Source organism: Geosmithia morbida (assembly GCF_012550715.1).
Source record: "Geosmithia morbida isolate 1262 chromosome Unknown scaffold_16, whole genome shotgun sequence".
NCBI classification, from domain to species: domain Eukaryota; kingdom Fungi; phylum Ascomycota; class Sordariomycetes; order Hypocreales; family Bionectriaceae; genus Geosmithia; species Geosmithia morbida.
Genome location: NW_023336203.1, coordinates 437,692 through 453,024, shown reverse-complemented (window position 1 = coordinate 453,024; position 15,333 = coordinate 437,692). Strand labels below are relative to the sequence as shown.

Here is a 15,333-nt window from a genome sequence, read left to right as displayed (position 1 = left end):
GGGGGGGGGGGGGGGGGGGGGGGGGGGGGGAAGCATAACAAAGACTGGATAGGTTTCGTGTTACTACAACATGGCATCACACCTACTTTCACGAGCACCTGGGTATAAAGACCCATCTTATGGCTGATCGAATATCCGTAACGCGCAGTATACCTCGTGTCGGCAAAATATATATGTAGTATTACTATTAATACTATATAATATGTAAAGACCATGACGGGCGATAAAGGCGAATTCCTCTCACCTACTCCTCTCTACCAACCGATTCAATACCATGATACTACCACAAAACTAGGGAGAAACTGAACAGTAGCCATTGAGCCGGTGCAAGGGGCCAGTCAGATGGGAATTCACTTCACCACCAGTGGTTAGTGATCGCCAAGAACGACCTTGGCCTTTGACTGTTAATCCCACTTCAGACTCCCTGGTCCCGGCCATGATACCTATTAATACATTACATCTTACATTTTAAAACACTGTCAAAGTCCTGTATTTAATTCTTTCTCATTCTTTTCTTTTTACCACCCCTTCCCGTCAAGGAGCCCCCCCTCCCTTTGTCCCTTTTTTTCGGTGACACCGTTAAACCCAAACCATCCATCAGGACTATCACTATGAGTATTATATGTATTATAACTAAGAAGCAGTATTTGTCAGTATTACTAGTAGCATGTGCACCCACCAGCCACGATCTTCATACATCGACGATCGTGTGTGTGTGTGTCTGTGTTGGCGATACACTGGCACCGTACGGAGGAAAACTCATAGTACCAGTATACAGAGTAAAGATAATAGTAAAAATCGATATCTAAAAAAAAAATCGAAGAAAACAAATTCAAGAAGGCAACGCATACGTAATTTACTCTTCTCCGGTACCAGCAATACCGATACCAATAGCACCTACCTCTCGACGAGAGCCTAATTACGTCATTTGATGGACACAACTACGTAAACCGACTAAACATAGTCGCTCTTTTGCCGAAGACAGCTCTGTCCTTGTCGTCATACAACCGGAGGGCAGAAGAACGGGAGGACAGCATATTGAGCTCCATCCTATCTAGCATCACGATGCATCACGGGTGTCCCATCAAAGGGATAGGTTTTTTTCCTACTCTCCTCTTATTTTCTCTGTGACTATAATCTAGGGTAAATAGCATCACGCAGAATCGGCATGTCCAACCGCAAACCGCGGCTGTACGGCTATCATTCTCCGACTCACGCATACTGCAGTTCAATATCATGAGATTTTCCAACTCCTCCCCAACGTGATGCCGCACATCCAAAGATTCAAATACAAAGTAGAAAAGAAGAAGAAGAAAAAGGAAGAAGAAGAAGAAAAAAAGGAAGAAGGAGAAGAAAGACCGAACCATAGCAGTCATGTCCCCCTACGACAACCAGCTAACGTCCCTCCTCGCCACCCTTCCCAACCGCGACGTAACGTTCGACTCCATCCCGTCTCTCCGCAAGGCCCAAGACTCCGTCGCCACGCTCGAGATGACCCTCCAGCCACCAATCTCCAACCACTTCACCCACGAGCAGCTCACCGTCCCCTCCCTCCAGGGGACCGACACCGTCACCCTGTCCATCTTCCGCCCCAGCCTAGCACCTACACCGGCCTCGGTCATCTATTACATGCACAGCGGCGGCATCGTCTGCGGCAACCGCTTCACCTTTCTCCGCCAGGACGCCCTCCTCTGGGCTCTCGCCTCGTCGGCCGTCTGCGTGACGGTCGAGTACCGCCTCGCGCCCGAAGACCCCTTCCCCGCAGCCGTAGACGACTGCTGGGCCGGCCTGGTCTGGCTCGCCCGCCACGCAGACGAGCTGGGCCTGGACCGCCATCGGATCATGGTGGCAGGCCAGTCGGCCGGGGGCAACCTGGCCGCCGTCATGGCTCTCAGGGCGAGGGACGGCGGGGATGAGGAGTCCCCGCGCGTGTGCGCGCAGCTGATCGACTGCGGAATGCTGGATGATCGGTCCCGCACCCCCTCCTGGGAGCAGTGTGCTCGCAGCGGAGGGGGGACCTGGTCTCGCGTGTCCAACGTCACGGCCTGGAAGGCGATCCTGGGTGATGCTGGTCATGACGGAGAGGGAAGCGATGCGCACAAGGTGGGACAGGCCGCCAATATTGCTGCGAGGGTGGAGGACTTGAGTTGCCTGCCACCTGCCTTCGTGTCCGTCGGCCAGGCCGACGGCTTCCGCGACGAGAATGTCGAGTATGCCGGTAGACTGTGGGCTGCTGGCGTGCCTACTGAGCTGCACGTCTGGCCGGGCGGTTACCATTGCTTTGACGTCTTGGTCCCTGATGCTGCCGTCTCGAGGCGCTGTCTCGCGGCCAAGACGGCTTGGGTGGTCAAGATGCTGGCACCCGAGAACACAAAGGCTTCTACGGCAAAGTTGTGATCAGGAATGGTTCTGATTGAACCGGAACTTCTAGTCAAGACACCGATTCTCGGGTAATGGAACCAACCTCAATGTATCTTGTTTATTCTCATTGCCGTCAAGACCTAGACTAAAAGACACCCAAACGCCGGCTATGATGCCATACTGTATATATCTGCGCCAACATAAAGCAAACGAACCGGACCAAGAAGTTGTCGCGAGAAGGGTGGATGAGGACCGCGGGGGGAGGGGGAAGGTCCTAACCCTAGCCTCACTCCTCCTTGGTGACCAAGTCGTTGAACAGCTTGGCTTTGACCTCAGTCGCAATCAGCCCCGTCCTCTCCTTTGCAGCAATCTGGTTCGTATCCTGCGACAGCTTGGCCACGGCCTTGTCGGTAGCCTTGGAGGTGTGACTGGCAGGACCGGCGCCGGCGCCGGCGCCGGTAAAGTCGTTCTGAGAATGGACGCGCCCGCGGGTGATGAGGTTGGTGGCCTCGCGTATCTTGGAGCTCAGGTCGAGCATCTGCTTTGTCCCATAGTCCCGGTTGGTCAGGAGGGGGTTCTGGCTGAGCGTCTGGACCCAGTACTTGTGCCAGAGCTGCTCGAGGAGGTGCGCGTCGAGCGTGCTCTTGAAGTGTGATACCTGCAGGCTGTAGTATCGGTTCGCGTGGGCGCCAAATTCGGCGGCCTTGGCTAACGGGACGGTCTGGAAGCCATCCGACGTCGTCGATCCACCTTCGGGCCGGTAGGTGTTGGGGTAGGTCCGGAAACCGCCAATATCGACCTTGCCGCCGCTGATAGTGCGGTCCGGGTCGATGACGACGGCGAGGAACGGGTCCTGGAATTGCTGCTGCATGGCCTCGGTATCGACGTCGGTGCCACTCAGCCAGCACCCGTACCCCGGGTGGCTATGGTACCAGCCCACCACGTTCTCCTGGCGGCCCTGCGACCGGCACAGGTCCAGGTACTCGATGATGTATTCGTTGGCCTCGTTCTGCGCATTGACGCGCGTCTCTGTGCCCTCGACGGGCAGGCGGAACGCGTCCGTGACCACAAATGTCTCGTGGTCCACATAGCCTTGCATCAGTCCCATGATCTCCAGAGATCCGCCAGATCGCGCGTGCATCGTCATCTTGATGAGCGCCGTGGCGCTGATCCGCACGTGCTTGAAGTAATTGACATCCCGAGCCCACGGCTTGTCCGTCAAGATCTTCTTGAGCGCTTCGGCGTCGTAATTGTATAGTGCGTCGCGCTTCGGGTCAACCAGCTCGACATTGTTCTCGTGCACTATGCCATTACGTCAGCCTTTCTCTCTCTCTCTCTCTCTGTGTGTGGGTGTGTGTGGGTATCAAGGGGGGAGCAAACAGGGCAAGAGACAGAGAAAAAGACGTACGCCATCCGCCTAGAGCGGATTTCTCCACCGATGTCGACATCTTTACTCCTGCTGCCGACTGCCTGCAGGTGATATAGGAATCAGGATTGGATGTTGTCGCTTCGCTCCCCTGGTGAATGGAGCTTGCAGTTGGAGGAGAGAAATAGAGAAGGAGAGAGAAGAGAGAGAGAGAGCGAGAGAGGCAACCGGAGAGCCCCGCTCCTTCCCCGCCACATTGGCCAGCTTGCCGCCACATTATCGATAAGAGATGCACACAACTCAGAAACTCTGTTCCCAATTGTTGAGAAAGCAGATCTACGCATTGTCGCTCCTGGTCAGCATCGCTTCAAGAGCAACATCCCCCGTGGCCCAGTGGCTAAGGCGTCCGACTGTTATCCAAGATACGCAATCGGAAGATCGACAGTTCAATCCTGTCCGGGGGAGTTTCTTTCTTTTGTATCTTTTTTTTTCTTGGCTTTTTTTCCAGCTTCTTCTTTCCAGCTTCTTTTCTTTACCCGGTAATGCGCTCAACACGCAACTCCACACCTCGAACCTACGTCTGTTTTTCACACTTGTCAATTTTTGTTTCCATTGCTGGTTTCAATGTCTATGTGGTATGAGACACCCTCTTGATAATGGGCCTAGCAGATACGAATATGGTTTGTTGCTATGGATAACTTACTTTCAGTGTTGGACAAGTTGATTATGTAGATATCAATATCAACGTATCTGATCTCTCCGAATTCCTTGCTTGGATCGGGTCTCAAGCAGTTCCCTATGATATGTACGCCCCTATATCAATGTTGAGGCATCACTTCGTTGATTGATTGAGGATACGCAAACGACCCTCCTCTCGGTTAGAGACACACATCCTATCCGCCGGCAGTGCTTTGTGACCGTCCGCATACTGATTCCTTTCACGAGCCTCTATCTTGGGCCATCGTGACGAGATCTTGGGGGAACCCGTGTAAATATAAAAGGGGCATGGGCCTTCAAAGTCTTGGTCTCTTGCTCCAATTTTCTGCTCATCATCGCCACCTTCTGATATACTGGGCATTGCACACCCCGACCATCGACAATCTCCCACCCTCCTGCTTAGCCTCCCTTGTAGCTATTCTAGGTCTTCCAAGAGGCAGCCTGGCATGTGCCACCAGTTACGCCATTACACTCCCTGTACAAAGTGCAAGACGCATTTTGTCATTGATACCACGTTTGTCCAGTGTGGAAGCGATCACCCCCAAAATGGCCAGACAATAACAAAGACGGTGGAGAATAAGGGCAAGAAGATGTGCGATGGATGTCATGACACCCAGGAGGAGAGGAGGGCAGCCAGGAAGGACGTTGTGAACAGCTTACTTCCGAACTTCCTCAAGAAGCCCAAGCAGTAGAGGGCATGGACTTTGGGCATCAGAACTTCCGCCTGGACGTGTTAAATTTGAACGAGTTAGTCATAAGACAAGGCATTGGCAATTGGACATTGGGCTTCGGCGCTTGATATTTGGCGTTGTACGGAATACTCGTTGGCTTGATACGGGGAAGAAGGGGGGGAGGGGAGGGGGTACAGCATACAGACCTTCAAACATACACATTGCGTGGCATGAGCAGTATTGAGCATACTATCACTTTCTATATTCTGACTTCCGTCACAATACTACTAAACTGCTAAGGTTCTTTTTCCTATTGTGCTTCACCTGTTGCCTCCTTTCGTGAGTCGAGTTGCCTCCTCGCTTATGGTGACGTTGTTGGCGTGTGAAACGATACACAGGCGACTGTATCTTGTCGCCAACACGGACAATCAGTAGGATTGAGCATCAGAGTATTCTCACTGTGTTACTGATCGAATGAACAGGCAGGGACAGTTAGAGATGCGAGAAGTCATGTGATCTCTCGCTCATTAGAGATGGCCCATCTGAGTCCAACGACCACGTCTCAGAATCCGCCTACACTCAATCTGTCAACAGCATAAGGCCCAGCTCTCATTCGTTCCTCTTGTATCTTCGAAAGGAAATTTCACTTTTATCTCTCTACATATGAAAGGGAGAGTCTGTCGTTGTTAAAGAACCTGTTCCACATTTCGTCTTCATCTTCTTCCTACTATATATATACATCGGGCTCAATACCAGGAACAGCATCAGATTACACAATGTGCACCCACAAGAGACAATACTACCTCTGCGAAATCTGTTATCACCGCACTATTATCAGCTCGCAATTCATGAGGTGAAGGAGAGAGAGAGAGAGAGAAACAGGGCGAGGCAGATGAAGACGACGTATGGACGATACAGGCCACCTGAATTCTGCCCAAGGAAGACGGAGGCGAGGAGCGGCTATGGGAAACACAGGACTGCAGCCCCAAGCGTGCCAAGGGATCCAAGTAAATCCACAAGACCAGACCACAGCTTTTGGCGGGAATCAGACAGGTTACACAGTCAAAGAAGGAGGATATCATTGAAGAAGAAGAAGAAGAAGCCTTGGTGGTGTAGCGAGATGGTGAGGCGGCGGAGTAGGGATTCCGACATTGATGCATGGCGTGGCATAGTCACTATATATATAGTCACCGGTATCATCATCCTTCACCACGTGTACTCTACGTGGGAGAGTGATGGGCCCTCTGTCTCTTCCGTGCCATTTGCTACCGGTATCTGGCCGGTGAAACCAATATACTACCTCAGGTGTAATGTTGCACAGCACAGAACTTTTGAAGTTCACTATGACAGAGAAGACGGGAGGGCTTCCTATGAAAGTGAGAAATGAAGAAGTGAATGTACGCAACAGAAGGAGAAGAAGACAGCTCTCCAGTGTCTGAGCACAGTAGCGCACAGCCATTCTCTTCCTTTCTATCATCGTACACCACTTGGAATATAAGAAGGGGTGTAGATCCCCATGTGCCAATGATTCTCCTGTAGTGAGTCCTCCGCTCTCTTCATCGTCATTGTCAAACGTTCTATTTCAACGTCACATCACCTTTACCTATATATGCTCAGGGAGAAACAACACGGGCCGGCAAAACATAAGATTGAAGCTAAGAAAGGAAAGAGACATTCAGACGGTGGTTTCTCTACCGATCACGAACGAAGCATCATGTGCACAAAGATTCGCGAGCATGCCCGCTGCCCGAAGTGCAACGCCACGTGGGTCATTGACAGCCGGTTCATCAACTGCGGGCAGGGACAGACCATGGGTGAACAGCACCCTATGACCCTCGACGGATTCGACTCGCCTATGTACTGCGGGAGATGCGGGAATCCCTCGCGATGGCAGCGGGATCGGGAACGTCGTCAGCAGGAGGCAGAGCGTCGCGGGAGAACCGATATCGGGCGTTAAAGTATCATCCTTCGTGGGATGGTGTACCCTTTCTATGAAAGCAAAATAGGGGACGAGATGAAGCACTCAGGTAGAATGGGATGGATGGGGTTGATTCTTTGGAAATGGGAGGGGGGGAGGAAAGGCCGCAACTGTCGCGGAAGGACGTCCCTGACACGTCTCCTCATGAAAGGAACTATGGGAAGGAGTCGCATACGTCTGTACACTTCTACGAAGCACACGAGATGGAGAATCAAGATCTTTTACCCTCACTCTCACACCCCGCCGGGTTCCGTGACGCTGGTCTGACCAACTCCTTGATCCCCGTCGCCGAGTGATGCTACAGCGACGGTCGTTTGGAGAGAGAGGGAGGAGGCAGGCAAACGGTAGCCCAAAGGTGTCGTTTTCGCTCAGCTAACAAGGAAAGAAGGCGCCAGAATTCTAGAGTAGGATGTACGTGTGTAATGGTCGTACTTGGGTTCGAAGACTCTGATGCGAAATGGGGATACGTTCAGTGATTTGGTGAGGGACAGCCAAGAAGATCATGCTTCCTCTCTCATCACGCCCAACTGCATATGCTTCCGCTCACAGTATCCGAATGGGTATAAATATAGAGTCATTGCCGTTACCAGTCCCTCATATATTATCCATTCGGCTTCATACAGAGCTAGCCCTATCCAACAGCTTCAATAAGGACGAATTGAATATCGCTCGTATGTGACTTGAGTCGACAACCGATACAGCCTCTATCAGAGTACATGCTCATACACCACGCTCACTCTTGGAAACAATCGACAGGCTAACCACTAGCTGCAGAAACAGGAGACAAACAATTCACCATGTGTATCAGCCATCGCGACACAACCCACTGCCCCAGGTGCAAGGCCGACATCGTCCTGGGCAATCAGCTCACCCCTTGCGGACGGGACCACCACAAGTCCCAGACCGTCACCATTGACAACGTCGTAGAGGAGAAGCTCTGCGTCGAATGCAAGTACCAGCATGAACGGGAATCTCGTCGTCGGTTGGCCGAAGCCGCCAAGTCCAAGCGGAAGTGATCCGTTGGTCTGCCTCCGATCCTCTCTACCTTGCCCCCAGTCCCGTTCTCACCGAAACGGGAAGGATGGCTGTCTCTTCTTCTACGAAATGGAATGGAGAGGAAAGAGTGAGTAGACAGGGGTGATTTTAGCTTGAGGGGCGTAGCTCCGGGTTGCGGTCAGAGCGAATGAAGGGGTCACGGTACGGGGAAGGGGAAGCAAACAAGCGAACCAATACTAAACTGGGTGTGGGTGTGCTGGATTCAGAACAAAAGAAGGACCTACTTCGTCGTTATAGCGTGATATCATACCCAGTTCACACAAGTATTCCCTTGGTTCTTTATTCGGACTCCATATCTTGGACTCCAAACAACGGCAAGTAGCCCTTAACTAACCACCCCCTTCTTCTCGTCACTCACATCTCTTCTCCATACCATCCATCTCCCTCTCTGTCTTCTATGTCTTCTATCATGAGAAGCCTCTGAGAGTCCCGTTCAGAACACTGGCGGTGAATCTCCAAAATACATCGCCTCTTGTATGTACCGTCCATCAACATGTGCACGCAGACATACCGAGAGTCTTCCTGCCCTCCTGTGCGGTTCACTGCCCACCGTAAGCTACCACTTTCTCTCCGTGTTGGAGGGAACACTCAGATGGTGCCGGCGTATCTGTCATCGAGCGGATCGTGGGTCTATCGACTGCCAGAGGTACAGGGATTCCTCCGACATGCTTAGGCTGACGGCGTGGTTCGAAAAGATGACTGAAGAGTATAAGAAGTGAATCCTCCCGGATACTGTCAGTTCGGGGGGGGGTTGACTATCAGTGATTTTGCGCTTAGTGAACACCGGGGAGAAGATATGATGAATGTGCCAGAACAAGGAGATTGGGTTCCTTGGACTCTTCCATTCCGCGACGATTCACGGGCTGATGGTTACAGCCGTCGATATAGATGCCCGACTTAGGTATCAGGCTGAACCCATAGAAGCACCGCTGTTTCCGTACCTTGACCCTCTGCTATCAAGTGTCAACGGTACAGCGTGGCGCCTCACTCAGTAGGGACACGATGTACGGGGGAGTAGGGAGGCAGACGGACAGGACAGACAGACAGAGAGAATCTGGATAGAAGGTGTCTGGATCTGTACAGTGTTGCGAGACAAAGTCCATACCGCAGCGGCTTCCGTCGAGAGCCAAAAGGTGAGTGTGAATGTGATAGCTTGCGTGTCCGTGATGCAGTCCTATGTCGGAGATCATGTTTGCTCCCGTGTAACTGGGTTAGATACCAAGGCAGCTCTCCCGTGTCTCGACAGCTGGCAAGCCACGCGTCGTCGATCAAATACGTGACAGTGCTATGAAATGGGTCACCATTCACCGCAATGTGGGCAGAGTATTTATAGAGCTCGTCACATCCTCAGAGATATCTCGATATCAAGACATCGACGGTCTGCACACCTCAGCATCTTCTTCATAGGCAGACTCCAGCTCAGAAGAACACCTACATGCAGCACGTGCATACCAAAACCCTCTCTTCACCCTCTTCGGACATCCAATCGGATAGCAGAGCATTCACGCCTCTCAACAAGATGTGCCACTCAGTGCGCACCATGCAGACCTGCATGGACTGCGGCGTGCACGAGCAGGTCAAATTTGTAGAGCACCAGTGCTCGCCTCCGTGCAACGAAATCCAGCCCCTGGTCGTGTACGAGCAGGGCCAGCGATGCCGCAAGTGCCTTGACGAGCAAATCCGGATCTACAAAGAGCAGATGGCGGAGCTGGAGCGAAAGCGACGCCAGCATGGGTAGAAGATGGTCGGCATGGGGAGTTCCTGCGGGAGTTGCCGAGAGAGAGAAGGGGAGGGAGGGCACGACTGCCTGCCTCCGGGGCAGCTCACCAGGTAGCACAGTACCGGCACACAATCTGTAATTATTCAATCTCGGAGTAGGCTATCATCACCGCGACTTGTATGACGTCCCGTCGTGCCTTTTGTGTGTGTGTGTGTGTGAATGTGTAATTTCCTCCTGTCTCGATGCGCCTCGAGCTCCAAGGGCTGGGAGGTATCCGCCTGTCTCGCTCTTTCCCGAAGGCCGTCAAGACAAGACTATATAGCTTTGCCTCAGCTTTCGATGCTATGCTCCGAGACCGTGACGGTGATGTGTCCGGTCACCGAATGCCCTTTCCGCTCCCCCTCAGTGTGGTGCGCACCGCAGCTGACAAGGGGGACCGTGTTACGCGTACTGCAGGACCGACAAAGCTCCCTCATCCAGAGCCAGTAGACACTCGGGTTCACGGCCGTATCGCTGACGGTAGTATTGTGTGACAGAGGCAAACATTCACTTTCTGACCCGTGGGGTATAGATACGACGCCATGTCCGTGAGAATGTATCTGGACACCGAGCACATTTCCTCTCAAGTCTTGGGCATCTGGGACTCGGCATACACATGAAGAATCTCCCTCGACACACTCGTCAGATACCACCGTCGACATGTGTCGATCGATAGGCACCGTGCTCTTGTGCCCGGACTGCGATCAGCATGAGAGCAGCAGCGTGCAGGAGATCCCGTGCCCGCGTCGGTGCACCTACCCTCGGGAGCAAGTCCGGTACGTTCCCAGCGTCCGGTGCGCTCGATGCCAGGCCAGGGCCGCGCGGGAGACCCGAGACGGGGTGCGCAACCGGGAGCACGACCGGCAGCGAAGAACCGCGTTTGTGGACTACCCGGCCTGTGAGCAGCCGCCCTCTCCGGCGGAGCAGCAGGGGTCGCGGCCGCGCGACGTCCAGGACTGGGAGCAGCGCTCCACGAGGTCCGCCTGGTACGACGGGCTACACGGGCCGCCTGCGATACAACCTGCCCAGGGCCGGCGGTTCCTGGATTCGAAGAGGTTCGACCCCCCTGCGCCGTCGGGCGCAGCCTCCGATCGGGAGACCGTCGGTAACGAGCCTAGCGGCCGGGGGAGGTAGGGGCTTCCAGTGTCTGCGCGGATCGATCGAAGGCGAGGAGGGGAGGGCCAGGGGCGTGACGGTTCGTGGTCCGGGGACAGCGAACACTGCTCGCAGTGCTCGGGCTGTCCGGAGTGCCAGGGCGGCGAGGAATGCTCCGGAAGTGACGACGAGGGCGAGGAGTGCTCCGGGAGTGACAGGGACGGTTCAGACTGCTCGGGCAGCCAATATGGCGAAGTACCCATCCGTCTCGCGCCGTCTTGAAAAGATGGGAGAAGGGGAAGGGGGGTAAAGGGTAGCAAGGCTTCATGGAGATGACTATTGTGGTGTGCCATTCGTCGAAGGAGATGAGCGAAACAAGCGACGGGGTTGCAGCTCGACGGAAGGCTACAAGACGGTGCTGAGAAATACCATGAGATTCCCTGGAAGACGGGGCGCGATGTAGAGCATGTTGGCGAAGTGCCCATCGAAGGTGCCCTCTCGGGGGCACCGCAGTGCGTATGTCTGTATTGTGTGGATATCATCTCGGATGGTCTCTTTCGTTTCCCAACAGGGCGTACATGATTGACAGCTGGTCCTCTTCAGTCTCGTTCGAATCACTTAACTTTATGAAGCCTCTCGTTGGGCCATCGCGAGTGTGATGCCTTTTGTCACCGATGTCTCCTCTCCTCTCCCCTCCTCTCCTCTCCGCGTGTCTCTGGAAGCAGAGCAGAAGCTTGAAGATGATGCTAGAATTCAGAGGCACAAACCTTTGAAGAATAGCCCGTGAAGTGAAGTCACAAGCGTGTAAGCTACGTAGAGACCGTGAGATGGTAGTGTGACGGAGAGTGCAATCCATAGAAGAAACCCTGCCGAGATTCAGCAGGGCCTCATCTCTAGAGATGGCACCGGGGGGGGGGGGAGACGTCATCATCACCATGTCCATCAGACAAACTTTCTTCTCCTCCGTTTGTTTGCCCACCCCCGTCCCCCGTCATGTGAGACGGTCACACGGCGTCTCCTCCCCACGCAAAGGCACATCATCTCCCATTCAAAGTCGGCAGACACAGACACAACCATGGTGGACTGCATCACAGATAGCATCGGAGAACGCATCCTCAGCCACGGAGACCCGTAGAATGCTAAGACAGAGCCACGACGCAGAGCCGTTGGACCCCAGGAGGGATTCGCGAGATACCAACAACGTTCCGGCCAGATAGCTTCCTCTCCCGAGACCAAAGAGGCCTAGCGCTCATCCTCACTGACTTATCTACCCCCGCCGCCCCTCAGGTCTCGAAGCCGGGGGGGGAAGCTGGACGGAAAGGGCCCGTCAAGATGTGTCTCTTGATAAACGTGGTGAGGGTATGCCTCGACTGCCAGGCGCGCGAGCCCATGACGGCCGACAAGGTCGAATGCAGCACCCCATGCCGGACCCGTCCGGAGCGGACGCGGTACGTGACGAACGAGCGTTGCCGCCGATGCAACGAGAAGCACAGACAGGAGTTCAACGAGGCGCTCCGGCAGAAGAGCCAGGGGCGCCGGCGGGTGGAGGAGTGGCCTGCCGGGCAGGCCATTGCGGACCGGCCCCGGTCCCGGCCCCGATCCCGGCCAGGCCCGACTCCCGAGGACGGACATCAGCCCGTGTCTCAGCGCTCGAGGTCTAGCCTCTCGTACGGGCCCGAAGGTGTATACGACGCCATCAGACGACCTCGGTTCGAGTCACCGCAGCGGAGCACCGGCAGGAGGGGCGCGTCCCCCGGGCCGTCGGCACGCGGGTCGCAGAGGCCCGAACGGCAGACGCAGCGGTCCAGGTCCGGATTCGCCGCTGAGCCGGGGGGGCTGTACAGCGCCTTCAGGCGACCGCGCTGCGAATCACCCGATCGGAGGAGGTAGAGGGCCGTCCCGGTTGGGAGAGGGACGGAGAGCGGGTGCGCGGTATCCGGTGCAGTTCGGTGCTCACCGTCACAGCTCCGGCAGCTCCAGACGTGTATCTGGGATGGGAAGGGATATAATCTCCGTCAATGTATCGTGAGTGCCGTGCTATTCATCATTGTCGATGCAAAAGTCTATCATGATGTTGTATATGTCTCCTTGTCCATGGTGATAATAAAAAAAAGTGTACATTACTCCACATGCATATATATATATGTATATACATATATATATATATATATATTTGTGTGTGTACGTGTATGTATGTGTGTATGTATGTATGTATGTATGATATATGTATATATTCCCATCACACCTCTCACACCAGTCTCCTCAGCTTGACCTATCCAAGTCCCCTCCCGACACACATCCTCGCACCCCGAAACGCGGAACTCCTCGACATGCTTCGGGACCTCTCTCTGCAGTGACGGATGATGCTCCATCCTCGTCATCCATGAAACTTTGCGTTGCCTGCTATCCTGGCCCATGTACCGTCAGCTATATAGACACAAGTCCGTTGAGGGTGAAGCCAGCTTCCCACGGTCTGCTCCCCGTGCGGCCAGCCGGGCCTCGTCACCTGTTGGGATAGCACAGCCCGAGATTGAAGAAGAACTGATGATGGTTTTTTTCCGAGGAAAAAACTGAGGCCACTCAGAATCCTCCAAGCTCAAGGTAGACCTTGCTATTGTTCATGTGCGTGGGAGGTTAGGCTCTAATGACTAATCCTCTCCACCCTCCTTTCTTCGATAACAGCTGATACCGGAGGCACTCTGGTTTATATTAATGTCGCCATTCTCTCTCTCTCTCTCTCTCTCTCTCTCCCTATCTATCCATCTATCCATCCATCTAACTAGACAAGTACATTTGGGGAGATGCAGGTCCAAGCGACAAATCCCAAGTAGTGCAGGTCTCCTAACAAGTCAGAACAAGTACGGGCAAGGGTGGGGGGTATTAGGTCTAAGTGGTATTAATAATCTTCTAGATTGGGTGTGTGTGTGTGTGCGTGTGTGATGGGCGGTAATTTGAAATTCCACCCTCCTTCTCTTCTCCACTCTCTATTTCCCCTTCTCTCTCCACTTCTTCCTCTTCTTTTCCTTCTTCTTCTTCTTCCCCCAAGACGTCTGACAAATGTACGGGAACTCTACACCACATACGGAGTCATGATTGACGGAATATATTTGATATGTTCATACGGAGTTTACTTATTGCCGATTACCACCACCCCTCACCCCTCATCCTTCTCTTCTCTACCCCTACCCCCCCCCCCCTCCCCTCCTCAACACTCCAACCCCTCACATAATCTCTCCCCTCTCTCCCCCACCTAAACGCACGATATGCATGGGGAGTACAGTAGGGGTTGGCTATCCTCTGTTGGGAGGGAAAATACGACAAGAAGAGAAAATAAGAAGAGAGAAGAAAAAAGAGGGAAGAAATCTACCTGTGACTCATACGCCATAGAGGGGAAGCATTCACATGATGCAAGAAACATGAGCGAGATTGCAGGAGAAATATGCTTGTGCTTGATTAATCGCTCAATCTGTTATACCCATTGCTCCCGACATGCTAAGTATTGATATGTGTATTCGTGAGAAATGATGTGAGAGACGAGAAGGAAAAACAAGAGGACATAAAGAAGGTATATCAATAGGAAAACACCGTTCTATGACCGGGGAAAAAGAAAAGGAAAGAAAAATAGAAGCTGAGAAGGAACGCTCGCCCGTATGCATTGGAGAATGGCCATGACGCAGATAACAGAGAGAGGAAAATGCTGCAACACCTCGCTTGCTGAATTGCCTGATTCAGCTGAATGGTCCCAGCAGATTACTGGGCCAATCGGCTCGAGGACAATAGACGATGAAAAGGAAAAAAAAAATTTTAAAAATGGGATGATCTCAGAATTTTGTTGCCCGAGGTGGGGGGGCCGGCGCCGATTTTTGGAATCTCTCCAATTCAAAAAAAAAAAAAAATTTCGCCCGTGCAGATATCAGAGAATAGAAGGGGTTGGATTGCCCTGGGAGGATGCCAAGGCAGAAAGCCAAGGCAGAGAGGGGGGGGAGGGGGGGCGCCGTATCGGACTTGGCATGTTCGGCGTATTATTTCCTCGTCTTTCTCGTCCGGATGGCGATGCGCGACACAGTCACACAGATCCTCCCCGAGTGGAGATTATCTGGCCTTCCATCGAGGCTTCCGAGGCTTCCAAAACTTCCAAAACTTCCATTCCGACGCTCGGACCAGAAAGACGAGGCAATCGATCCATTGAGTAAATTTCTTTGTCGGTGCCGGTCTTGCCTGATTCGTAGACGGGTGGATACTCCCCCCTGATACACCCCCCCCCCCCGCACCCCCCAACCTGCGTGCCAGTGACGTGACGTGGCGGCCTTGCTCGGATCCTGACACGCCA

General features: G+C 53.5%; 5 protein-coding genes across 5 annotated transcripts; 2 read left to right on the top strand and 3 right to left on the bottom strand.

Moving 5' to 3' along the window:
- Positions 1-1,374: 1,374 nt before the first annotated feature.
- Positions 1,375-2,397, top strand: GMORB2_3176 (Acetyl esterase/lipase; the record flags this gene model as incomplete). The annotated part of the gene is made up of 1 exon (XM_035465152.1): positions 1,375-2,397. The coding sequence occupies one exon, from the start codon at positions 1,375-1,377 to the stop codon at positions 2,395-2,397; it is 1,023 nt and encodes a 340-aa protein (XP_035319027.1).
- A 250-nt stretch (positions 2,398-2,647) lies between these two features.
- On the bottom strand, positions 2,648-3,809 carry GMORB2_3175 (COP9 signalosome complex subunit 5; the record flags this gene model as incomplete). The annotated part of the gene is made up of 2 exons (XM_035465151.1): positions 2,648-3,663; positions 3,770-3,809. The coding sequence occupies 2 exons, from the start codon at positions 3,807-3,809 to the stop codon at positions 2,648-2,650; spliced, it is 1,056 nt and encodes a 351-aa protein (XP_035319026.1).
- Positions 3,810-9,677: 5,868 nt separating this feature from the next.
- GMORB2_3174 (uncharacterized protein) lies at positions 9,678-9,881 on the bottom strand (the record flags this gene model as incomplete). Its single annotated transcript, XM_035465150.1, has 1 exon — positions 9,678-9,881. One exon carries the CDS (start codon positions 9,879-9,881, stop codon positions 9,678-9,680), a length of 204 nt encoding a protein of 67 aa, XP_035319025.1.
- A 687-nt stretch (positions 9,882-10,568) lies between these two features.
- Positions 10,569-11,285, top strand: GMORB2_3173 (uncharacterized protein; the record flags this gene model as incomplete). Its single annotated transcript, XM_035465149.1, has 2 exons — positions 10,569-11,038; positions 11,123-11,285. 2 exons carry the CDS (start codon positions 10,569-10,571, stop codon positions 11,283-11,285), a joined length of 633 nt encoding a protein of 210 aa, XP_035319024.1.
- A 1,361-nt stretch (positions 11,286-12,646) lies between these two features.
- GMORB2_3172 (uncharacterized protein) lies at positions 12,647-14,094 on the bottom strand (the record flags this gene model as incomplete). Its single annotated transcript, XM_035465148.1, has 3 exons — positions 12,647-12,865; positions 12,961-12,991; positions 14,087-14,094. The coding sequence occupies 3 exons, from the start codon at positions 14,092-14,094 to the stop codon at positions 12,647-12,649; spliced, it is 258 nt and encodes an 85-aa protein (XP_035319023.1).
- Between the last annotated feature and the right edge of the window lie 1,239 nt (positions 14,095-15,333).